Source organism: Ciconia boyciana, chromosome 9 (assembly GCF_034638445.1).
Source record: "Ciconia boyciana chromosome 9, ASM3463844v1, whole genome shotgun sequence".
Taxonomy (NCBI): Eukaryota; Metazoa; Chordata; class Aves; order Ciconiiformes; family Ciconiidae; genus Ciconia; species Ciconia boyciana.
This window is the reverse complement of record NC_132942.1, coordinates 25,081,048-25,105,273: the sequence shown is the minus strand read 5'-3', so window position 1 is coordinate 25,105,273 and position 24,226 is coordinate 25,081,048. Positions and strand designations below refer to the sequence as shown.

Below are 24,226 nucleotides of genomic sequence, written 5' to 3'. Positions count from 1 at the left end.
CACTGAGACATCTAGCAATGATTTTCAGACTCTGGAAAGTGGCTTACTGTCTGTATTGGCATGTATCACAGGGGCCTAAGCTCCTTGACCAAGAAAATGCTTGGAGAACTGCAGGTTATGGAGCAGACAGAATGATTGTAGAGAGAAAGCCCAAAGCTGAATCCCTGGATGGCTGTATTACCTTTTCACTGCACAAGTGGATATTGCAGTGTCTGTTCTCTAGTAGCTGCCGATGTAATGCCAGCAGGCTAGTTCAGCAGTGGAAAGCAAACAATAGCTGCAGTGTGGTGCGTGGGCATTTGTTACAGATACAGATCTGCCATCGGAGCACGGAAAGTGCCACGCAGTGATACAGCACACTGGGAAGAGATGTTTTCGCCTCCTGGCACAGCCTCTTCTTGGCCCCTGACAGTTGATTGCCACACCTCATCAGCACTTCTTGTCACCCAGGGGTGGTGGTGGCATGCCTGCCTGTGTGCAGATGAACTGACACATCAGAAGGATCTTCTGTTTCCAGTTCTTCGGTCTCAGCAGTGTGTGATGAGCCAGTGACTCTTAACCTGATTTGCCAAATATCCAGCTTGCTAAATTTTCACAGTGCCATTAACTGCTAACTGAAATTAGGAATTAGTTACATATAGTCATGTCCCCCCCGCCCCTCCCAGTTGTGGAAGTTGGGCCCTTCAGGCTTGATTTAAAAAAAAAAAAAAAACCAAAAAAAACCAAAAAAAACCCACACAAAAAACTGTGCCTTGCTTTGTAGGTTTTCTTTCCTAGCAGGAATTGGCTAATACTGAGGTGTTTCCATGCCTCACCAGCCCCTCACACATGTGAGGAGATGTAATGCTGCTCACAGCTGTTCTTGCATTAGTTGCTTTGGAGCAACTGTGATCTTAAGCCCTGAGGAGCATGGGCTTTAACTCAGCCATAATGCCATAATGTCAAGATACACTGATACTTGCCTGTGTTTAGCGTAGCCTTTCAGTTTTATAGTCTGGTGGTGCATGAGTCTGTCAAGTGCTGCAGAGACAGAAGAACTTCAATAAATGTAATTTATTGCTGCTGCTTATATAGGTATTCTTACAGTGTACAGACTTTCGAGACTTCTGCTTCTAAACTTGAATATGTGTTAAATTGACCTACCCTCATTAAAGGCTTTGATAGGTTATTTTAGAAGGTGTTCTCAAAGCTGCCTTTACCGGTTGTTTTTCCTCTAAATTCCCTTTTTCTCTGTGATTTCCTTCTGGTAAGTCTGTAGCCCTCAAGTTTGTATTTGTCCATAGCGTAAGGAGGAGAGACAAACATATCTGTGGTGTTTAACTGTTCTTTTGTGACAGGACTGAGAGTTAAAGCATTAGGATGGAAAGGCTTTTTGCCAGTTATGTAATTGAGTTTAACTTAGTACTAAGAGAACCTAGTGAGAGTATCTTCCTAAATCAACGGAAGTTTTTGCCTCATTTTGTTGTAATGATAATGTTTGAACATCGAGGTAGTTTGCTAATTTGGTTAGGTCTGAAAGGCAGCGGATTTTTTTTAGCAAGTATATTTCAGTCTGTTCACGTTTGTTTCATTTGTGTTGTTTTTCAGTTACAAAAATTACACCTTTGTGACAGTCTTTGGAAACTTGCACCAGGCTCAGCTGGGTGGAGTCCCAGGGACCTACCAACTAGTCCACAGCTTCTTGAACATCAAACTCCCTGCACCTGTCCCTGGTCTCCAGGTATGTCCATCACTTTCAGTGACTGAGCTAAAATAATAACACAAATCTGTTTGTTCCAGCACAGCCAGGAAACTAGTGCAGCCTCCGGTGTTTTTTCTATTGTTTAAACTGCTTTTAGGGCAGCAGGCTTCTATTCCTTTTCTAGAATTTTTCATTAGGAAGATGGAAGATAGACAAAATCACTTTCAGAGCTAGTCCTGAAGCATGGTGGAGCTCAGTGGTTTGAGTTCTAAATTCTAGAAATTATGGTCTCTTCTGGTGGTCTTTTTTGAGATCAACAAGCAAGTATTAGAATATGTTATGATGTTTCAAAAAAACAGTAACTTAATCTCCCTGTTTTGCTTTTTCTCTTTTTTTTTTTTTGCACTTATTGTAAGATGGTGACACCAGTTGTTTATGACTAAATATGTAATGAATTAATCTGAATTGTAGCCCCAGCCTTTTACTTAGGAATCTGAATGAAATCCTGCTCACCTGTACATAGTAAAAAGTGCATAGCAGTGCACCTACACAATTACCAGATAAATAGGCAGGCTGGGTTGAAAAATTAAAGCTAAAAGTTAAATGAAATAATAATAAATTATAACATTGGAGACCACGTAGCTGAGTCTAGCTGTCATTTCCTTACCTGCTGAGATCTGTGATTAGTTTGGTATCTGTCTTTTTCAGTACAAATGTTTTTAATACCTCAGTGGTCTAATCCAAATCCACCTCCTGGGTGGGGAGAATATCTGTGTGCTAGTTCTGGGATTGTCAGAACCTCACTCAGAACTGAAATCTAGGCAAGCAGAAGAGCGTCCCATCCTTTGCTGCTAGGATGCGCACAGCTTGCACAGGACTTAAACGTCATGACCTCTGGCTTCTGTAACACAAACAGAATTTTTTACCAAAATCAGTGTGTGGGTATAAGGACAGAACTAATAAATGAGGCAAATGATAAAGAAAATTAATTTAAATATGCTGCTTTATTTAAAAAATTAATTATTTCTTACTTTATTTTCAGGATGGCGAGGTGGAAGGCCATCCTGTCTGGGCACTGATTTACTACTGCATGCGCTGTGGAGATTTGGCTGCAGCCATGCATGTGGTGAAACGGGCACAGCACCAGCTGGGAGAGTTTAAAACCTGGTTCCAGGAGTACATGCACAGTAAAGATAAAAGGTAACTGGGAACTAGGAAAGATCTTTGTGATGGGTGGGAATTGCTGTGGGGCAGTGAAATAACCAGTGGCTTGGTAGAAATGTAAGAAGCTCAGGTCTCCTCTGGTGGTGATGGCTGCCTGGTGTTTATATTACCTACCTAAATTACACGTAAGAAGTTTGCATATTTTACTTTGTGGCTTTGAAGTCTAGAAATCTCCATAGAGAAAGAGTTGGTTGAAAATAGGCAAAAATTTACATTTCAAAAATAAGACAGTGGTGTATAGCTTTGCTTTCTTACCATAGGATCTGCCCTGTGTAATGGTAGGATACTGCATATAATAGATCAGATTTAATCTGCTGTCATGAATCCTGAGTCTTTTTATTTCCCCCATTGCTTATTTTAGTTGAATTTCCTTTGGGGAGCGCTTTTTACTACACCTGTTTTCATAAGAATGCCACACAAGAAAAGCAAGTAGTGTTTGTTAGAGGCCTTTAGAGGCATTCGCTCTCACATCTTTCTTGTGCTTATTCTCCTCTTCCAGTTGTTGCTATGCATAACTTGACAGAGGCCACTGGCCAAACTACTGATTATGTTGTTGCAAGCAGTTGAGTTAGCGCATCTTAAGGTGTGCTCTGAACTCTGCTGTGGTGTTTTAGGTTATCTTGTTTATCTTTCCACTTGCAATGGATTTCAAACAAGCACACGGTCAGCTATTGCTTTATAGCTGTGCTCCCTTCAAGGGAATGGCACTGTGCTAAGCTAGTGGCTGAAATTGGGGGAAACCGGAGGGCCCAGGTAAGTGCCAGGACGTGAACCTGTAATATTCCACCTCAGCTTATGACAATTTCATTCATATATGGGAAGCCCTCATCCTGCAATATGTTGAATGCATTTGGGCTCTTCAGGTGTGAAAATGTGAGCAAGAACATACCAGTTTGCATGTCTTAAACAAAAAAAAACCAAACCAAAACAAAAACTGAGAAGAAAAATAATCAAAGTGCCATTTACCGAGTAGTGTACACCATGTTATTCTTTTATAAATTAACCTGGTTTGTAGAGAATATCTAGGAGTGCTCATTATAATAAGATTGTTTCAGAAACCTTAGTGAAGGTGCTGTCATTGTTTTCATTACAAACACTTTAATGAGATACAGTGTAATTGATTTATTTTGGTTTTTTACAGCTATGAAAGGGTACTCTGCCTACAGATTTGACAAACAATGTCTTAGTCTAGGAGAACACTTTATGGATTCAATTCTGTAAAATTCTCTACAAGAGGGTACAAGAAATAGAATGACAAAGAACATTATGACAGTATTTAATGATAAAGATGAAAATGCCTCTCCTAAAAGACTTCGTGGTACAATGACCTGCTCGCTTGTTAGTTAGTAACCCAAAGAGTTCCAAAGACTTTGTCAGCTGTCTTTTTCTGAAATGATGAAATGGCAGAGTCAGACAAAAATAGCTCATCTACCACAATATTAATGCACCCCTAAAGACCCTGTCATCTGATTAATTTTTTTTTTTTTCCTGCAATGGGTATTTGAAGATGATCCTCCATAACTTTAATTATGTGTGTGCAAAATTTTTACCTACAGATGTAAATAGAAAGTGCAAGAAATACTGGCCAGGGCTTACTGTCATTATGCCTTTGCTGTGAATATGCACCTATTTACATTGATTTGAGTCCAGGTTTCCTCATACAGGGAAAGATGAGTTTCATGTCTTTTCCTTCAGTCTTTTTTTTTTTTTTCCTTAGACTATCTCCGGCCACCGAAAATAAACTGCGTCTTCATTACAGACGAGCTCTGAGAAATAATACTGACCCGTACAAAAGGGCTGTTTATTGTATTATTGGCCGTTGTGACATTACAGATAACCAGAGTGAAGTTGCTGATAAAACAGAAGATTATCTTTGGCTAAAAGTAAGTGTGGTGTTGGGGTTGTGTTGTTGTTTGGTTTTTCTGTTTTTTAAGAACAGGTCTAAATGGTATGGCATTTCTGCACTGCACTGCTAACCTCCCTACTTCAAGGTCTGGTGTTTTGCATCAATGTAAGGCATGTAACTTGACCTTGCAGATAGTGAAGGATTGGGAACCTGAGTCCCAGGGCTACTCTGTTACCCTCTGTACTATCAAGTGTTAGTTTGGGGACACTTGTCTTTGGAAATGTCATGTTCTTCATTTGACACTGATCTTTGTCAGATGTTTTTACAAGTAGTGTTAGCTTGCTACACTGAGGATCCTTTGAATTTTCCTTTCTGGATGGATTATGGCTGAAATGTTGGTGTCAACTGGCAGATGACACCATCTATAGAGATGACATCTCTATAGTCCAAAGTCCTTACAGTTTTGGTGGGGGCATGATAGATACTGGTCAGTACCCATTCCTCTCCTTTATCAGAAAGAGGGAGTAGAATGATGTATTTGCTAAGACTGGGTAGAAACATATTGCTTTTAATTATTGCTTAGTGAGTATTCAGAGTCCCAGCATCGGAGTTTGATGGCATGGACAGATACAAAAGGACCCCTGGGTTATATCTGCATGGATTTCTGCTGTTGCTACATTAGAGATCTTTGCTTCCCAGCAATAGATGGACCTGATGATGTGACTGGAAGTAGTTTCTAGTCAGTTGGTCAAATCTTAGGAGGGGCTTCAGATGGAATGAATATCTTCTGAGTGCATCCCTTGTGCAAGGTGAAGTTGAAATATCTGTGCTTCTTTTTTTGGATGTGTATTTTAGCTGAACCAAGTGTGTTTTGATGACAATGGCACAAGTTCTCCACAAGACCGACTAACATTATCACAGTTCCAGAAGCAGCTGTTAGAAGACTATGGTAAGAAACCACAAAAAGATGTGTTACTTGAGGCTCTGCTTTTCTGCTTAGGGCACTTTCCAATTGTTATTACACAAACCCCAGACTCCACATAAAACCCTATAGCTCTCCACTAGTGACAGGCATCTTTAGGGTGTTCATGGACAGGCTGCTTCCCTAGAGTAATGGCAGACTTCAGTAAGACACAATGAATAAATCCTGTGTGTTCCCAGCAATCCAGAGAGTGAATATTCATCTGTGAACAACACTGCTGCTATTTGTACTTTATCCATACTAAATTATGGATTGCTTTCTCTCACCATAAACATGTTAAGGTCTTTTAGCAAGACATCCAACTTCTGGAATACGGAACAGAAAAACAATCCTTACCTAATGTAGGCATGTATTTCCAAGGCTTTTCTCTGTGTGCATCCGTTGTTCATTGTTTCCCTTAAATTACTATTTCAAGTAATTTTCTGGGGACCCAAATCATAGTTCCTGCCACTTCAGAAAGTTTTAGGAACGTCCACAGCCCAAGAGAGCACCTTTTCCCGTAATCATCTTCTAATCAATCAAAATTAGGTCACTTGGACCATCCAAAACATACAGAATTTGATTCTCCACAGCCTTCTAGTTTGTAGCATCACTCACACCCAGATAAAAATGTGTGGAAGAGAAATACAATAAGCTACCGTTGGTGTCACTGAGTAGGAAAATCCAGGTTTTTAACATTATTTGTTCCACTTGGCATAAGTATAAATGAAGACAAGAAGTTGTGGTCTTTAGAGAATCTATTGCAAGCTATCAGAGTTGATGGTTTGTTGTCTGAAAAGAACAAAGGAACTTTTTTGAGTAACTGCTTATTCTCTTTCACTTCCTGAATACGTCTTTATGCTGTGGTCTTTCGTGATATATTTGTAGTGGAACAGTTATAGATAAGCCACTGATGTGTGATTAGGTATTCAGTTTTCTCTAGAGTGTTTATTTCTGTTGGCACTGAATAAGCAATAGTGATGCAGTGTGACAGGAAGCATCCACTGTCAGTGATCTCCGATTGCAAAATAATTTTCACTTATGCTCTGTGTGTTCTGTTTTCTTTTCAGGTGAATCACATTTTGCAGTGAACCAGCAGCCTTTCCTCTACTTCCAAGTATTGTTCTTGACAGCACAGTTTGAAGCTGCAATTGCTTTTCTCTTCCGGACAGAGCGCTTGCGTTGTCATGCTGTTCATGTTGCATTGGTCCTGTTTGAGTTAAAATTGCTCCTGAAATCTTCTGGGCAGAGTGCACAGCTATGTAGGTCCTGCACATTTACTTTGCAATAAAGGAATATTTTCTGAGCCCTTAGAGTACCCTGTAGACACTGCAGGTCTATGTAATTGATCAAACAAGCAGCATTTATCAGAACAATCTCCCAAAGTTAATTGGTTTAGTTGCATTAGAACTCTGGATCATGGCTCTAACTAATTTGAGATGAAGATCAGAGCAACGTTTCCTGCTGTTAGATTCTCAGATTGTATTGTTTCTGACATTGCAGTAAGCCATGAAGCTGGTGACCCTCCTGGCGTCAGGCGTCTAAATTTTGTGCGGCTTTTGATGCTTTACACCCGTAAGTTTGAATCAACGGATCCAAGGGAAGCTCTGCAGTATTTTTACTTTCTCAGGTAGGAGCTAGTATATGTCTCTAGATTTTCTGCTAGTTATTACTGCTTAATTATTCTTATCTGGGAAGTCCTCAGAAACAGGACTACCTTCCTTCTTCCCTTTCTTTTGTAGGAACGAGAAGGACAGCCAAGGAGAGAATATGTTCTTGCGTTGCATTAGTGAACTGGTAATTGAAAGCAGAGAGGTATGTTTGGCCATGTTTTGCCTTCCTCACTTCAACTGAAATTCATTTCTTCATTGAAATCTTTATTAGGCAGGAGTCTTAAACAGTTGTTTACTTTCTCTGCCTGATGCAGACCTAGATGACAGGAAATCTCGCAATGACCGTGTGTTTAAGATATTTAAACATGTCTTTGCCTGTTATTTGTATATAAATAATTCTGACACTGTTTTTCATTCATCCATGACTGCATCTTTGTACTTAGTAAATAGGTTGTGAAATATGTGCAATTCATCTCTCTATTTTTGTTTCCTTTTTTCTTACTTTATATCTGCGTGGATATAGTTTGATATGATTCTTGGAAAGCTGGAAAACGATGGTAGTAGGAAGGTGAGTTGACAATTTATGTTTGTTTTTTACATTAAAAGTACAAACTATATGTGATTTCCAAAGTCATGAGGCTATCTTGCTTTTCTTTATTTTTCACTAGCCAAATTATTCCTGTGTTTGAATACATACAAGTTCTTCAAGTATGAGATCCTTTTACAGAATAATCTATGACCTGCCCTAATAGAAGGCCAAGTCAGGAACCACAGGGCAAACTATGTCCCTGTAGACAGCCGATGTAACTAAAGAAACAAATGGCATCAGGTAACTTCAGTGAGGTCAGAATTTCATCTTTACAGTAGGAAATGGAATTTAGTACACATTAGTAGTAAGTGGGTGTGAGATTGTTCTGTTAACTGAGGTGTGCATGTGAAAACTGTCTATATAACATCATCCTCATTCACCTCAGAGGAGAAATGTATTGCAGCCCATTAAAAATTCTCATAACTAAGGGAGTAAGGGCTAACAGACCACAGGCATAGCCACAACTGATCTGTCCACTCCATATAGATGAGGGTAAGTATTGGATCAAAGATCAGCTATTTTTAGTTGTGATAGATCTTACTTCTGCTGTAAAAGCAGTAATCTAAAAGTAAAATGTAAGCTTACACAGTCAGAAGAGAAAGGAAACCTTAAGGTTTCACCTGAAAAGAGGAGAGTGCATGCAAATGATTAAAATTTTAGATCATCAGTTAAGTTTTTCTGTTCACTGCGGCAACTTTGGAAGCTTTTTGTGTAAAGCAGACTCCAGAATTGCTTAAATCTTAATTTTAAGATGAGGGCTCGTGCTGCAATCATTGCTACTGTCAAAAAAAAAAAAAAGTTATTTCTGGCAGGGTTTTCTTTTAGATATTTTTGTTCTGTCAGTTTAAATGCAGTGAGATTGCACACACCAGAGCAAGGTAACTCAGTAATATTTACAAATATTTTTTCATTTTACAGTTCTTTGTAAGACAGATAGTTTTTAAATTATACCTTTAGTGGTGAATCCTCTTTTATTGACTTTACTCAATTCCTTTTAAATGTAACTGTATTCTTGTGTTTCTTTGGTATGAAACCAGCAATCATAGTTTTAAAATAAATTCTTCTAGATGATATAGTCTTATTTTTACATCCTCAACTACAGTAAAATCCTTTCCAGATATCCTTGACTCTTTCCTCTCTTATTCTACTTGTGTTTATTGTTTCTTTTAAAATTCTTGTTGCCCTTTCATTTATCCATGTAAGATTTCACTTGCAACCTGTCATGCCAATATACACAAACAGCATCCCTGGAGACCCTGGCACGTTATATGCTGAAGTCTTTTGTGTTTTCTTCTCCTCTGTAATGTGTCATCAGCAATTAAAATAATTTAGAATTTGACCTGTTATCTGGGTCATTTTGAATGAATTGGAAACCGCAGATGTCTCAGTGCTGAATCTGTTTTGGAGAAAGTCTCTCTCACAAGAGCTCTTTCTATTTTTAACGTGTCCCTTTTGCGTGTTCCCATGGAAATGTACAGGCCATTCTGATCATAATCCAACATGTAAAATATTCATTGCCTTGACAGAATATTCAGGAGTTTTTAAGCATTCTGATTTCTCTTCTCTTCTCTCCTTTCGTTTTTGTCTCACCTCTTTAGCCTGGAGTGATAGACAAGTTTACAAGTGACACAAAACCCATTATTAACAAAGTGGCTTCTGCAGCAGAAAATAAAGGATTGTTTGAAGAAGCTGCAAAACTCTATGACCTTGCAAAGGTAAATATCTTCTGTGTGCTGCCTTAAATATGTACCTTGTTCACCATTTTTTTCCAAGCATTCTCCCTGTGATTAGGAGGTTAAATTTCATTTTAGAGATTGAATTGCCCTTATTCAAGCAGATTATTTCTGCTGCTCTTAAAACAGAGACATTGGCTGCACGGAGAGGGGTTTCAGTGAGCAAACCCAGATGGATTGTGCTCCAACCCATTCTGATTTAAGACATCCTGGTTCTTGATTAATGTGGTCTTTTGAAGAGATTGCTCTATGCATTATTTTATTCTGGCTAGTGAAGTTATTTACCTTGAATGTGCTCTTCCAATTTCATAGATGTTGAATTGAAGTCTAAAATAGGTGGGCTTTCTAGTGACTACTCTTGTTGCCTTTTGAAATACAGTTGAAATAAAAGTGGATACAACCATAGCCACTGTTTTAGAGGAAAATTCGGGGAAAATACTTTTTCACATGAGCCAGCAGCATTATATTGCTCGTAGCTAATATGATCCTGACTCTTTATGGGAGGGAGGCATCTCTGAGCTTGCACTAGGCACCACTGCATGAGACCTTTCTGCTTTTTCAATGAGATTAAAACACTAAGTCCCATCGTGCTCCTTTTCTGTAATACCAACAGAACCCTGACAAAGTTTTAGAACTGATGAACAAGCTCCTCAGTCCCGTTGTTCCCCAGATTGGCACTCCCCAGTCGAACAAAGAGCGGTTGAAGAACATAGCCCATTCCATTGCTGAGAGGTAAGACAAGGGGGCAGGACTGGGTGATTCACCTGGACCTGAGCTGGGACTGTCAGTTCAGTCCAGACTTTGTTTCTGCTGGCTGGACTGTGGCATCTGCAGCAATGTATTCAGGAAGACAGAGGAGAGGTCAGGATTTACCCTATCCTGCTCGTGATGGCTTGCAGTACTGAAACAAGAAATGTAATCTTCGGGGGCAGGTCAGGTAAATTTGGCAAGAAGCTTTATCTGTAGGTGAATCAGGAAAAGGGAATTGCAGGATTGCCAACTGGAGACAGAGTCTATTAAGGAGCAATAAATATAATGAATCGTATGTTTTAGATGATTTTTAAAGCAATATCGTAACAGTTGCAGAATCATTGCACACAATTCACTTGTTTGAAATATTATTAAGAGAGAGCTACAAACCCAGTAATTCTGAGTTGTAAGAGCAGAGCTGTGAGTTCAGTAGCTGTCTGAAAACTTTATTTCACTGCTGCTTTAATGAAAGCTGAAAAGAGAACATTTAAGCTGAGGTGTGTATATGGCTAATGAAATGAGTGGACCTCATTTCCACAGCCTGTTACATTAGGAAAGTGCCATGTGGTGTTTAGGAAAGAGGGAGAAATGGAAGTGACCAAAAGGAATGTCACCTGCAGTGTTGGTGTGCTAATTAGGATATGTGTTTGAGAGGTATCAGTGCTCAAGATTCATTAGCAGCTAGAAGTTAGGAATAACCTGCTTCTGAAAGGTTGTAATTGCAAAATAGCTTTGGGATTTTAAAAATCATCATCTTTTGGTGCATCTTGTCACAGTGACTGCCATGGACAATTCCTATATTTTACTAGAGCAAAATGTGGATACCTGTGAGAAATGTCTTACTGCTTTTCCTCAACCAGTCTGGTGGGCAGAGAATAAAATAAACCAAGCACGCTTGCTGGCACTTTGAAATTGGGAAGAAAAATACAGAAATGTATTGATTTCAGTCAGAGGCCTTTGCCTTTCTTCTTTTGACAAGTGGCATTTGCCAGTCACTCCTTCAGTCAGCCTTTCCGTCATTTAGTCAGGCTACAGACCGAGTGAAAATCGGTGCTGTATTGACTTCTTGAGACACTCATTTGGTAGCAGACATTAAGGAGAATTAAACCTATGGCTTGAGTTTAAGCTTCAGCAAAGGCCATAATGGGCTTTGTTTTGCTACTTGCTTTGATCTGTATGAGACTGCTAAATATTACTGTTCAATAATGCCACTTTACAGCTGCAAACCTTCGTGATTACAAAGCCAGACCGGTTCTGATTAGCTCATCTTCTTGCCAATTAAATGTAATACAGGGCTTTTCTTTGTGTACCATACTGCAGACAGTACTGTAGCAATGCAGCTTTCCTCCTGTGCATTCTTGTGATGTTTTTGGAACAGGGAGACACCCGACAGAAAAGGCCAAGAGGCTATCTGGCCACCTCCTCTGCAGCAGCACAGTGCATGGTGTGTACCATGCACTTGACCGCTGTTACTACTACCTTGAGGAAGGAGCTCTTTTCTGACGTTGTGCTGTTAGGAGTGAGAGCAGACAGCCTTCCAATTCATCTCCTAGCAAGTGTAACTAGAGAGAGGATGCAGAATCATCTTTAAGTCTTAACTTCTTGCCTGAAGCAGGCAGTTGTGCTGGGGAATTGTCTGCTGTAAAACAGTGTGTTAAACATGCTTGTACAGCGCTTGCCTTGCAGGTCTCTGGTTCCTGTCAATGTTTTCCCCATGAATACAGGAAGTGTAAACATTTAAAAGGAAACAAATTCTGGATTTGATGGAAAACTTGAAGTGAATAAAAGTGTTTTAAAATAAGTCACAACCTGTGACAATTCTGCCCCCTGGTTAAGGAAAGTTAAAGCTGTCCTTAGTTAGACGCCTTCTGTCCTTGTGCTTGGTATCTCCACTTCCAAGAATTGCAAGAGCACATTTATAAATGGTTGCCATTTTGCACAATAAAATTGTAAAACAATTTCTTTCAGGTACAAAGCTCAGGGGATAAGTGCAAAGAAATCCGTTGACTCCACGTTCTACCTTCTGCTAGACTTAATCACGTTTTTTGATGAATATCACGCTGGTCACATTGACAGGGCCTTTGATGTAAGTTTCAAGAGTTCTGTTTGAAGTGCAGCCTTCCTAATGCCCTTGAAAGCCCAGAATGTCTCAAATAACATCACTTAAAACAAAAAAATATTTTTAATGGGTTAGAAGGTGCTGCAATGCTACAGGAATTTAAAAATTTATTTCTTCCCTGTTGCTTGATAATCAGGAAGATCTTTCTGGAGCTATTTTGTAGACATTGAACCAAATATTCCTGCTACTCAACAAAGTGAGGAGATAAACCGATAAATGACAGTGAAATTATTTCTCTGGAATGGAATCAGGAGCATTTCATTAATACTTCAAAAATGTACTTTATTAGTATATGGTACATAGAACGTTTATTATCTACCCTGATTCCTGCTTTTCTTTTTGAAGATTATTGAACGCTTAAAGCTTGTACCTCTTAGCCAAGATTGTGTAGAGGAGAGAGTTGCTGCCTTCCGGAATTTCAGCGATGAAGTAAGTAATGTCTCTTGGTTTTAGCTTCCAAAAGCCTTTTGATTTGTTAAAAGGATCTTAAAACCTTGTCATCTCATCATTCTTACTCTTTAACAGGGAAATAGGATGGAATTATTTTGCATTCGTACAAGTAGACTCTTGGCTTGCAACTCTTTCTACTTAGTACTGCCCTTTGGAGCACTAGAATTCCCTACCCAGAAATCCTGTCTCCATTTTGCAGAAGGCATCTGCAGATCTGAATCTCTCTGAACTTACCAAGTTTGATTCAAGAATTCAGAGTATTGAAAACTTTCAACTGTACTGCTGGCTTAGTTCTTCTGTGATCTTAATGGTCACCAAGCACTTTTAGGGTCTTGTGTTTCCTTACCTCCAAATTGGAGGAACTCATGCATTTGGGTATTAGCATATGAAGCATAATGGAAGGCTATTATTGCTCTTGAGCTGTTTTAACTGGAGGGTGCTACTTCTCTTTTAGACAGCTTTTGCATGTATTTGGGTGCTTTGGAGTTCCTCGTATTCAGGCGTTTTGGGTTTTATCTGAACTGTTGCTATCAAACATGAAGGTGCAGCCATTATGCGTGTCTGTCTCAAAACTCTGGGTAACTTTTTTTGCCAGGTGGTGCAGTCACAGCAGAGGTAACCGTTAAATGTATGACACTTATATGAGTAAATATCAACCATAGTTATCATTGCTTGGTTTTCTGATGTCTTATAGCAAGGCTAATGATTCTGTCAACCTGCTCTTCATTGCAATATGTCTCTTTTTTTTTTTTCTTCCCTTCTTTGTGTAGATCAGGCACAATTTATCTGAGGTCCTGCTTGCAACCATGAATATTTTATTCACCCAGTATAAGAGGATGAAAGGCACAAGCCCAGCCACTCCTGCCAGACCCCAGCGGGTAATGGAAGACAGAGATTCGGTGAGATTATAACCCTCACTGTCTGACAAGTTTTCCTACTTCCTTTTTCCCCTGATTTCAAGGGATTGGGCTTCAAATAACTGTGAATCTCTAGTGGTCTTCGCTTTTGACTTGCTCAGTTACTTAGAGTCTTGACACTAGTTTCTCATAACCTCAGCTTTGTGTAAAGAAAGGACATTGCTCTAAATGGTATTGAGCTAATTAAAATATGTTACGCTATATATCCACGTCCTAGCAAGAGAAGACAAGTGTTCCATTTGCTTCTTGGTGGGATCTTAAATAGGTAACAGATATGGACAGTGCAGGATGGTTGGTGTTGCTGCCTTGACAACCGAGCTGTTGTTTTTCAATAAACTGATTTCCACTCCTTTAATTTGAGTTAGTGCCCTCTTCATGCAAAACTGGTTTCTGGTGGAAAGGCCTTCCTTGACTCCTCTCCTTGGTTTGCTTCTGTAGTAATGTGGGCTGACGTTTTCAAAGTGTCCTTGGGCAACACACCAAGATGCTCAAGTACATTCATTTGGTGAATGGCTGTAGCAGTTTGCCAGTGTTGTTCTGCTGCCTCTGCAACAGAGTGGGCAGCTTCCAGGTGTGGTGGTGCTTGGTCTGGCTGCCTGGTTTAAATGTCTGACTTCGCTGATAGAGTTGGTGCAGAAGCATTTCCCCCACCCACTGATAGGAGCCTACTCCTTCAGCGAGCCTCAAAATAGGCGCCACTTAAAGGGCACAGCCAGATTTGCAGGCACTCGCCTGTCAGCATGCTGTGTTGAGCAGAAGGGTTCTCAGCTTAGCTGTTGTCAGGTTTGGTCTCGTAGCTGCCACAGGCACATGAAAACCAAGGCCAAACCAATCATTCCATCTTACAGATTAGGAAATAAACATCAACTCCTTTTGAGAATGAAAACCAACTTGGGTCACAGCCAGCTTTATTCCAGGCTTTAGTCATCTGCAAAAGTGCCTTTGATCTGTAAATTGCAATATTGGTAAAAGTCTTAGCAGCATTTTTAAATTACATCAGAAAATGAAAGGCTCAAGTAATGATACAGCTTTTGTCTTTGGGGTACAGTCTGTGTGTGAGCTACAGGATTCTGCCTTACAACTGCGCTTGTACTCTAGATCGGCAACATTGAAGAAGGATGCATGCTGCTTGGGCTTCTCCCACCTTAAATTTTGCATGTGTGAAGTCGTCCCAGGCTAACACAATTTGTTACCTGCTCTGTGTGTTCACAAGGTTGGCACTGAGCAAACAGCCTTAGGTCCTTGCTGTCCAAGTGAGCCATTTATTTTGGTTTTGTGATTTCAGTCTTGTACCTTATGTAGAAGCATTTACCATCTCCATAGGGGTGTAATGCTGTCAGGTGTCATCTCAGTATGAATCCCATGACCGTGGCCTACCAAAGATTGTTGGGCTGATTGGCGATAGGATCAGTAGCTTTGCTGGCAGGAATTTGTGTAGAAGGAAGCTACTATGACATTATATCATATCAGCAGCATGCCTGTTACCAGCATGCTCAGTGTGAGCGTGCTTCATAAATGTGCTCTGCACTCTCGTGCTGTTACAGTTGTGGTGATCAGCTGATAATGTACCTTGCTAAAAACCCTTGAAAGCTTTCTTTTTTCAGGCTTCAAGTTTTGTTAATCAAGCTTCTGGCCTTGTGGTGGGACCTCATGGCAGCAGGGTATCAGTGGTGGTGAAGACACTGGGTTTCTGAGTCATGGATCTCTAGCTGCCATGCGCAATAAAAGCTGTGCTTAAACATCAGAGGGGACAAGTGCCTGCTGTCTCTGCAGTCAGGGAGGTGATAAGCTATGTGACTGTAATGTCAGAAGGGAGCATAAATCTGCTAATGTAGGATTAGCTAGAGAGAAAAGATCTACAGCCCTGCAGTTCCCAGCTGCCTAAAGATTTGCATGTGCAGAAAAATACCAGGCATGGGCACGTGGAAGGTAGGGTAAGAATAGCTTTAGCCTGTGTTCCCCTTTTTTCTTACCCTGAAGTATTTCCTCCAAGACTGCAGGAGCAGGGAATCTAGATCGCTTCAGGTTCCCTGTCTGGGAAGCAACTCAGGGGGTTTTAGTGGCAGGAAGAAATGAGGACATTTCAGATGTGCAAGAGAGGTGTTTCTTCAGCAAAATCTCCCTGGTCACCTGAACAGAGATGGCAGATACGAGCTTCTGCAGGCTGTGCTTGGCAAGAACTTTTATTTTGAACTTTGGGAGAAAGGCAGCTTTTCCTTTTTCCATGGGGAAGCAAGTTTTAGGGGAAATCAGGCTCTTCCAGAAGCTTTAACAATCTCAGCACATTGCCCAGTAGACAGTGCAAGAGAAAAATGACCTTTCCTTGAATAGGTCTTTGAAATCCCTGGGTTTTCTCTATATCCATCGGAGCAGACAGATTCAAATCCCTCTGTTCATCAGAAGAATTTGAAAACATGAGATAGTAGCTGTTTTTAAGTCTGAGGCTTATTCCATGTAGCAGGGAACAGAGTCCCCCAGTGCAGGAACACATGGCTCTTGAATTTGCCCACTGGTGCCAAGCACTGGTCTGCTGACTGCCCTAAGTGGGATCCTCCTGTAATGGGTAGGGAGTAGAGGCGCTTTGGCAGGAACAGTGTGGACCCAGCAGCAGGATGGAGAGGGATAGTACCTCTGGAGCCCCCTGAACCCAGTAATGCTCTCTGCTAGAACATCTCCTGTCCCACTTCGGAAATGAAATGGGCTTTATTTAGAAATGATCAGGTTTGGAGTCGGAGCTGGTGTTTTAGGCATTTTGTGTTTTTCAGAATGAAATTACTTAAGCTGTGTTTTGAGTCTTTTTTTTTTTTTTTTTTTTAATGTATATACATCCATTAGTTTTGGGAAGGAGGGAGCAAACTCCTGTCTCACTTGGCCTGGTCCATTTTGTCAGATTTGAGGCAGAGATTGCAGTGAGCCTGGACTGCAGTGCCGGAAACCATGGCTGCAGTGACAGCCCTGACCCAGATGCCGTGAGTGCATGACAGCAATGTCATATGCTCCCCACCCCAATCCGGGGTGGCGAACTCTCTGGAGCAGCCCAAGGGCATTTTCTCCGTGGCAAAATTAGGTCATGAAAGGAATGGAATTATTTTTTTTTTATTTGTGGTCTTATTTTAAATCGCAAGTGACTCTAACATTCATTAAGTAATTACAGCCAATAGAACATCTAGACCTCCAGGCTGCTCTTAACCTCTGCAAACCTCTGTTTGTTCTTCCTGAAGTATTGCAACCTGTCATGTTGTTTTGATTTTTAAAAATAGACCAGCTCTAGTATCATTGCTACCAAAAAGGTAAAGTGAACAGTAACTCACACTGCTCCTAAGCCTTTCTTAGTCACAGTGAGAGTTTTTGCCTCTTAATATTTTAATTCCAGAGAGTCAGAAACTTTGACATGCTTTTTTTCACCTACCGCCTTTTTTGACCTCCACTGAAAAGTAGCAGGTCAGACATAATTACACGACCTCGCTGCGTAACAGATTTGGAAGCAGGCTAGAAGAAGCGTTGACTGTGACTGGAACTGAACCAGTAGTTTTCAGGCTGCCTTGTTAAGTAGCCAATGCATTGGTGTTAACTAGGTGGTAACTTACAGCTAGGGAAACTGTCCCAGGAGCTTTTAGCAATTGGGTCAGTCTCAGTTTTGCTGCTTACTCCAGAGGCCCACTGATGTGCTGCACTGCCTTCTGGCATTCCTCAGCTGCGGTGCTTAAGGAAGGGAGGAGTACCTACCACTGCATCACTGGCTGTGCCGTTTGCAGCTCCAGGTATTCATCCATCCTCGGCCAGACAGGAATACAGCACGAGATGGGAACTCTGCTCTGTATTTCAGCCAGGCCACTGGGCTTTGTAGACAGTCACGGCTTTCCTTTAGACAGGATAATGGAAACAGAAAATTAAATGGCTGTGATCTCAGTGCTAAAGAAAACTTACTTTCCTGCCCCATGTGTAAAGTTTAAGGTTTTTTGCACAGCTGAAGCAGTAGCATTTAGACAGTGTCTCAAGACAAAGAGATGAGCATCCCGGCTTTTCCATTATCAGCTTCCAAAGCTCCTCTGTTGCCATTGAATAACTGACTGGTTTAACATCATCCTGAAAAAGGGGTAGAATTGCCCAGATGGGCATCAGGGATGGTGTTTATAACAGTTCCCAGCCATGTAATGGGCTTCGATCACTTCTCAGTTTGTAAGTTCCTGCTGTCAGATTTAGTATCCATGTGCCCACAGCAACCAAAGCTGCTTCAGCTTTCCCTGCAGTCAGTAGATTAAAGGAAGATTTGAACAGTGGGGACCTTCTAGTACAGTAATTTAGAGATGCTTAATATTTAAGAAGAAAACACTGTGGGCAATCAAAACAATCAGTCTGCACAGTTTTCCATAAAGATTCAGGCTTTCTGTATTCTTTTGACCTCTACCAGTTATCGGAATGATTTTCCTTTTAATTAACTAATGGTTTTAACAAATGAAACAAATTATTCCTGAATTCCTTCAGCTGTTCTATAGCCTTCTGGTGTGCAAGAAGGGGTTTGGTTACTTTAGGCAAAGGTCTCTGAATGTACTTGGTACATCTGCTTTCATTGTGTTATGGAACGAAGAGCCCTTAAGGATGTCGGTATGTTGTAGGTGATGCTGGAGACCTCCAGCTGCATGTGGCACCACTGGTTTGTTTCTAGTGCTTCTGCTTTGAGAATGTTAATGCTGCATTTCAGCAGGGTCAACTTTATATTTTGCAAGGTGGGAAAGAATCCTGTTGCCCTGGGAAAGCCCACTCCATGCAGAAATTACAAGATTGCTGCGGTGCAGCAATGCCCCACATTGTTGAATATGTTTTTTTTCTTGGGTAATTTTAAATAAATGGGATTTCTTTAAGCAAAAGGGTAACTCAACATGCTTTTAATGGTTTGAAAAGGAAATAATGGGATTTCCTTCCAAATGCAGAGATATATTACCCAGAGAGCAGCTCTGAGAAATAAAGATTACATTTGCTTTTTTGAAAAGGCAAGTGTTGAACTCACGTCTAACTCGGCTTTCATTGTTGGGATTTTCATACTAAAGTAACTGTACTTTATTTTTCTGGTTTTTAGCAACTTCGATCTCAAGCTCGTGCACTGATAACGTTTGCTGGAATGATCCCTTACAGAACATCAGGAGACACGAATGCAAGACTGGTGCAAATGGAGGTCCTTATGAATTAGCAGAGAAGCTTTTGCTTAGGGTTGCAGCAACCCATGCCTGTCTTTAGTACATTCAGAGGGTGGGACCAGTATCATTTTGTATTCTGTATTTTTGTTGATGGAAATAAATTTCTTTGATTTCTATTTGTTTTTGACACTTTCATTTTCACTGATTTTTGTGGTTTTCTGTTTTAATTCATTTTCTTTTAAATTGGCTTATATTTAGAAAATTATTCTTAATTAGTTAATAGGCTATGCAGAGAAAGAAGTCATAGATCTGCAGTAGGGAGGTGAACGAGCAATTTCATAGAAGAAGAGGAAGTGGAGAACAAAACTTTTATTTAATGCTTGCTGAACATACAGCTTGGAAATTTTAGGGGTTTTTGTTTTTTGAATGCATGTTAAATGTTGAAAATGTGTTTATGATACACCACACACGTGGCACACTGCTGTCAGTCCATAACATTGTCTGGTGTGGCATATGTGTTTATACCATGCAAATGAGCTCTGTGTGCTGCAGAGACTCCTTTATGCTTAACAAAGTTTAAACTCTTGGGTCGGTGTCTCAGATGTACACAGCTCTGCAAATCCTGGAGCTCTGCTGAAGCTTTTGCAGGAGCAGCTGGGATTGGCAACAGGTATATTTTGGTAGGAGAGATTTTTGTGATCAACACATGAGTTTTTAGCCAGTTGCATTCAAAATGATCCCATATCAAGTTCACCAGGAGAAGTAAGGAAGCTGACCAGAGAAGTCCAAGTGTGGATGAATTGGATGTGGGTGGATATTACTGTTGGTTTAGTGGGAAACTTGAGTCCCATTGAAGTGAGGGACATTAAAAAATGGTTAGCTTTAAATGTTTTGAGCTACAATTAAATCAGTGTGAAAGCCCAGGGAGCATGTTATAGTATAAGCTTTTCTCTTTAATATAGCTGCCTATCTTTGAAAGGAAATGGGAGGAATGATGGTGGTTACTCTTATCGCTCCCTGTGCACATGCCATTCTGCACTGCTGCTGTCTTGCCCTCATGCCTTTTGCGTTACTGAGATATGAGAACACGTGTGTTTCTAGATACTGAACAGGCAACAAACGTAGGGGCTGATTTCAACCTCTGCATGTTAATAGCTATCGTGGGAGAGAATTAATCTCCGTTTTGCAATGTCTAAGTTTTAATGGCATAGAGGGATATTTGACTGACTTGACAACAATTTCCTAATTACTTTTTCTACCCGAAATGTTGTAGCGTAAATTTTGTCAACCTTTTGGACAGGAAGCAAAGGGATGGCTTGCCAAGCACCCCAAAACCATGTTGTCTCAGCATTAGCAAACTGCCTGCTGGGGCTCCCAGCCAATATAGCTAGGGATTGTGTGTGGCACTGAGTGGTCCTATAACCATGTTCAAGATTGCTTCAGCTGAAGGCTGAAAGAGACCTGGACAACATCCTGCAAGTAAAAGGGGCTTTGGTGAGTTACCAAGGAGTCATTTGTGGCGGGGAGAGAGGGGGATTGAATTGCCTAACAAAATGTCAACAGGTGAGTGTGGAAAGCTCTATCGGTTATTAACATTTCTGGCGTATTCCTGTGTGCGTGCTTCTTGGTATGTCTCAGTTGAAAATTCATCTAATTCCCTAGAGAACAGGTTACCAAAAAGTAGGTGGCAGAGCGAGGCATCTTTCCTGATGCTTGCAGACAGTCCTGACCGGACCAGGAATTGCCCCACATATGGTCCTGCAGGATAAACCCTGCTCCTGTGTTTTTCCTGCTGGCACTCAGCCCCTGTCCCTGAATTACTCCTAGCATCAAACCACCTCGTGTACAGACAGGCTGGCAAGTCTGTACCTGTCCTCAGGCAACCACTGACCTGAGCAAGAGAGGGACAGCGTCTGCCGGAGTCTATTCGGGAAGGGTGAAGGCCACCTTCCCCGCTGTAATTCCCTCTCCCCCCTCCACCCTTCGTGCAGGAACAGAAGTCCTTTGGGGCTCAGCTCTTACCGCTGCCATTTGCAGGACCTTGTTCTCCTGTCTTTTGCCCGTCCCCTGCTCAGCTGAGCTATCATGCTGCCTCACTGGCATGTTTCTGATGTCAAACGTTGAACCTAGGGACCTTTTGAAAACAGCGAGTTGCCCTTTTTCTGTCTGCCCTTTGAGGATGGCTATAGCAGATGCTTTCCAGTGCTTCTCAGCCTTCACAGATGTTAGTAAAAGAGAAAAATTGATGGCTGTATGCAGTTTGCTCCCTTTGTGCTCGGTGGTTGTGACTCCAGCTTCTGGTCCTTCTAAGCTAAGCATAAACTGAATTATTTCATACTTTGAAAAGCCAAGATGGTCCTTCTGTGATGCACGGACAGAGGACATAAACCCCAGGGAGTCAAAGCCCTGGGACTAACCCTGGAAAGGTAAGGCCCAGACCTGTTTCAGACAAGGTGTGAGAGGTTGTGGGTGTAACAGAAGGTGCCATAGATAGTTGGAATTAAATTATTTCTTGTTGATTGTCCTATGATTTCTTCTTGCTCTTGTGCAGGTTGTGAACGCTGCAGCCTATCTGTCTTCCCACGTTCCCAAGAGCGGCGGGTTCCAGCTCCATGCCTAGGCCTGGCTTTGGCAAACCTGGCTCTCTTCTGCACGACTTTAAGGGCTTTGCTGCATTGAGGTAGATGCTGACGCACGTACTGGTGCTTTGCTGAATAAGGCACCCCCATGGTTTTCCAGATGTCACTGTTTTCTCTCCACCCCACGCTTATTCTGCTGGAGAGAAAAACCTGGTTCTGCTCCCTTGGGTTTCTGACTGGCAGACCTGCTGCTGCTGGAGTGAAGTTCGTAACCCTTTGTACCCTTCATGCTCAGACTTTGCTAATGTGCAGGCTTAGCCTTGGTTTTCCAAATATTTCATCTGCTAGAAGCGCTTTTTGGGATGTCACTGAATTCTTGTGTTGTGTTTGGAGCAGCCTGCTCAAAGGTGGGGGGACTAAGCACTCCCTTCACAACAGGGAGTAGTGCTCGCTTTGACAGGGTGGTGCTGTCAAGGGCATAGCAAGAGCTATCTCCATTTTCCTTGTGCACAAAGGGCTTCAGTCTCCCTGGACAGCCTTGCACGGGTCAAACTGAAAATCATGATAATGTGCAGCAACATCTGAGTTTATGGTTTGCCAGGCACAGTTTGCAGCAGAGCTGTGGATGTTCATCTGAGCTGAATTTATTCTTAGTATAAACTGACAAATCTTCTCTAAATCAGTGGAGCTCTGCCCCTTTGTACAAGAAAAAAGTACAGATGAATGCTGCAGATTAAATTTAGGATAATTCCATCTGCTTTTTCCTACTCCGGGACTAATCCTCAGCAATAAAGATCCTCTGGGGTAGATGAGGTACATCCTAAGGGTGGCTCACTACTTTGAGTCAAATGCAGCTCATGCTTGCGTTGCTAGAGAAGATCTGAGGAAAGAGTGAAAAGGTGTTTGCTTTGGGAGCATGTGGCGTTCTGTCCTGGTACGGGTGCCACAGCTGGTCTGTTTTCCACGGTTTGCATGGCTCATTGGTAGTGAAACATCCATGAGTGCTGTGGTATCAGCATAGCAGTTCTGAATGCTTTATATTCTGCACATCCTTCAAACAAGGTCTGAGTTGATGTGGTCTGGATTTACGGGGCAGTTGCAGGGGAATCTAGAAATACTCATTGTAAACTTCTGCCCTATGTTACCTGTCCGGTAGGGGAAAAATCAAGTTAAAGCTCTGCCCAGAGGTTAACCATGGTTAACTGGTGAAACCTAAACTGAGCTAATGGAAGACAACCAGCTCATGTGAGAATTTAACAGGTGCCAACAAGCAGAAAACCTGCTGAAACATGCCTTGAGGGCCCCTCCTAAACGCTGCCATGGAGCTGGTGTCCGTGGGTCCTGTCTTCTCAGTTTGGTTTCTTTGGTGTTTGTGGGGTTTTTTAATCCCCCCAACAACATTAATTCTTTTAAGTATTTTCACAGTGGTGCCTGCACTGTTACCCTGGTGTATGCTTGGCTCAGCTGGTCATCCAGTCAGGTTACTGCCTACAGCCTGCAAGATATGTTCCTGCTCCTCTGCCTTTTCTTGGATTTCCCCACTGACTGCAGATTCTGCATCTTGATCCTGATTTTTTGCTTTGTTTTCCAGACCCTCTGGCTGGAGTGGACCTGCTACATGAGATGGCTCCTCCTTCTTCACCATGATCTCCCACCTCTCCTGTGTTTGTCTAAGACAGTGACGCAGCGCTTGGACTTTGTTTCTTGCAGGAGCTGAGGGAATTGTGTTCAGAGAGAATGAATTTCATTAATTTTGTTCTTGTTACCCTCTCAACACTTCTGTGTCTCCCCAACCTTAATAAACCCCAGCCTCTCAAGGAAGCAAGCTGTTTCCCTTCCAGCCTGGAGGAAAGAAGGGGATATTGGTAATTGCAGTTCAGTGTCCCTGGGGCGGGACAGTGCTCAAATACTGCCACTGTTCATGTCCCTGTACCAGCTTTATTGTCCTGTTTCTGTCTGGGTCTGAAGTTGGAAGGGATGGAAATGGTGTCTGGAAGAGGATGGGAGATGATCCCTTTGGCCCCATTGGGTAAGGTTGCTGGCAGTTGCATGAATAACCATCTGTTTTCTCTTCCCAGGCTTCCTTCCGTGCAGTGCCCAGAAACTGAGTCCTGCTCTGCACGATGGGTTTGCAGCACTGAGCCCCTGCGTCGTTCACATGGCCTGTGTCACCCAGGGCGGTAGGTTCCCTCTCCCATGGGGATGGAAACAGGACAATTACAACTTCATTAAAGGCTTGTCGGAATATAGTGCTTTGGCAAACTTTAAAAGCAGCCGTATGTAAAGCTTTGAACTATTCTCTGCCTAACTCAATTCAGGTTCATTTGATGCATTTAATAGCCATAGTGGACCGGGCGATTGGCCAGAAGTGAGGGAAAGCCTTGCAGAAGCAACATGGCACCTCTTCACTGCATGAGCGGAGGGGTTGGAGGGACATGCCCCAAAGCTCTCCTCTCCTGCTCGCAGCTCTCAGTGCCAGACGGCCCCGGTATTGTTGCTGCAGCTGGTGTTGTGAATCAGGCCGACGACAAGCGCATCCTACTATCCGGCTATTTCACTACACCAGGGTTGCATCATACCACTCGCTTCACTCTTCACCCAGTGGTCTGGAGTCTTCGCAGCTCTCCTG

The 24,226-nt window shown here is 41.8% G+C and overlaps 1 protein-coding gene across 3 annotated transcripts in view; it reads left to right on the top strand.

The window, feature by feature from the left end:
* The window catches only part of NUP93 (nucleoporin 93), an 85,975-nt gene extending 66,787 nt beyond the window's left edge, over window positions 1-19,188 (top strand). For all 3 annotated transcript variants that reach the window (XM_072873404.1, XM_072873406.1, XM_072873405.1), the window contains 14 exons: window positions 1,588-1,720; window positions 2,724-2,881; window positions 4,623-4,788; window positions 5,607-5,700; window positions 6,783-6,974; window positions 7,216-7,342; window positions 7,455-7,527; window positions 7,849-7,893; window positions 9,513-9,629; window positions 10,261-10,379; window positions 12,366-12,483; window positions 12,862-12,945; window positions 13,737-13,865; window positions 18,961-19,188. In XM_072873404.1, coding sequence (XP_072729505.1) covers window positions 1,588-1,720; window positions 2,724-2,881; window positions 4,623-4,788; window positions 5,607-5,700; window positions 6,783-6,974; window positions 7,216-7,342; window positions 7,455-7,527; window positions 7,849-7,893; window positions 9,513-9,629; window positions 10,261-10,379; window positions 12,366-12,483; window positions 12,862-12,945; window positions 13,737-13,865; window positions 18,961-19,071 — 1,666 coding nt within the window. In that variant the 3' untranslated portion in view covers window positions 19,072-19,188. The remainder of the gene's footprint in view (window positions 1-1,587; window positions 1,721-2,723; window positions 2,882-4,622; window positions 4,789-5,606; window positions 5,701-6,782; window positions 6,975-7,215; window positions 7,343-7,454; window positions 7,528-7,848; window positions 7,894-9,512; window positions 9,630-10,260; window positions 10,380-12,365; window positions 12,484-12,861; window positions 12,946-13,736; window positions 13,866-18,960) is intronic.
* The last annotated feature ends 5,038 nt before the right edge of the window (window positions 19,189-24,226 follow it).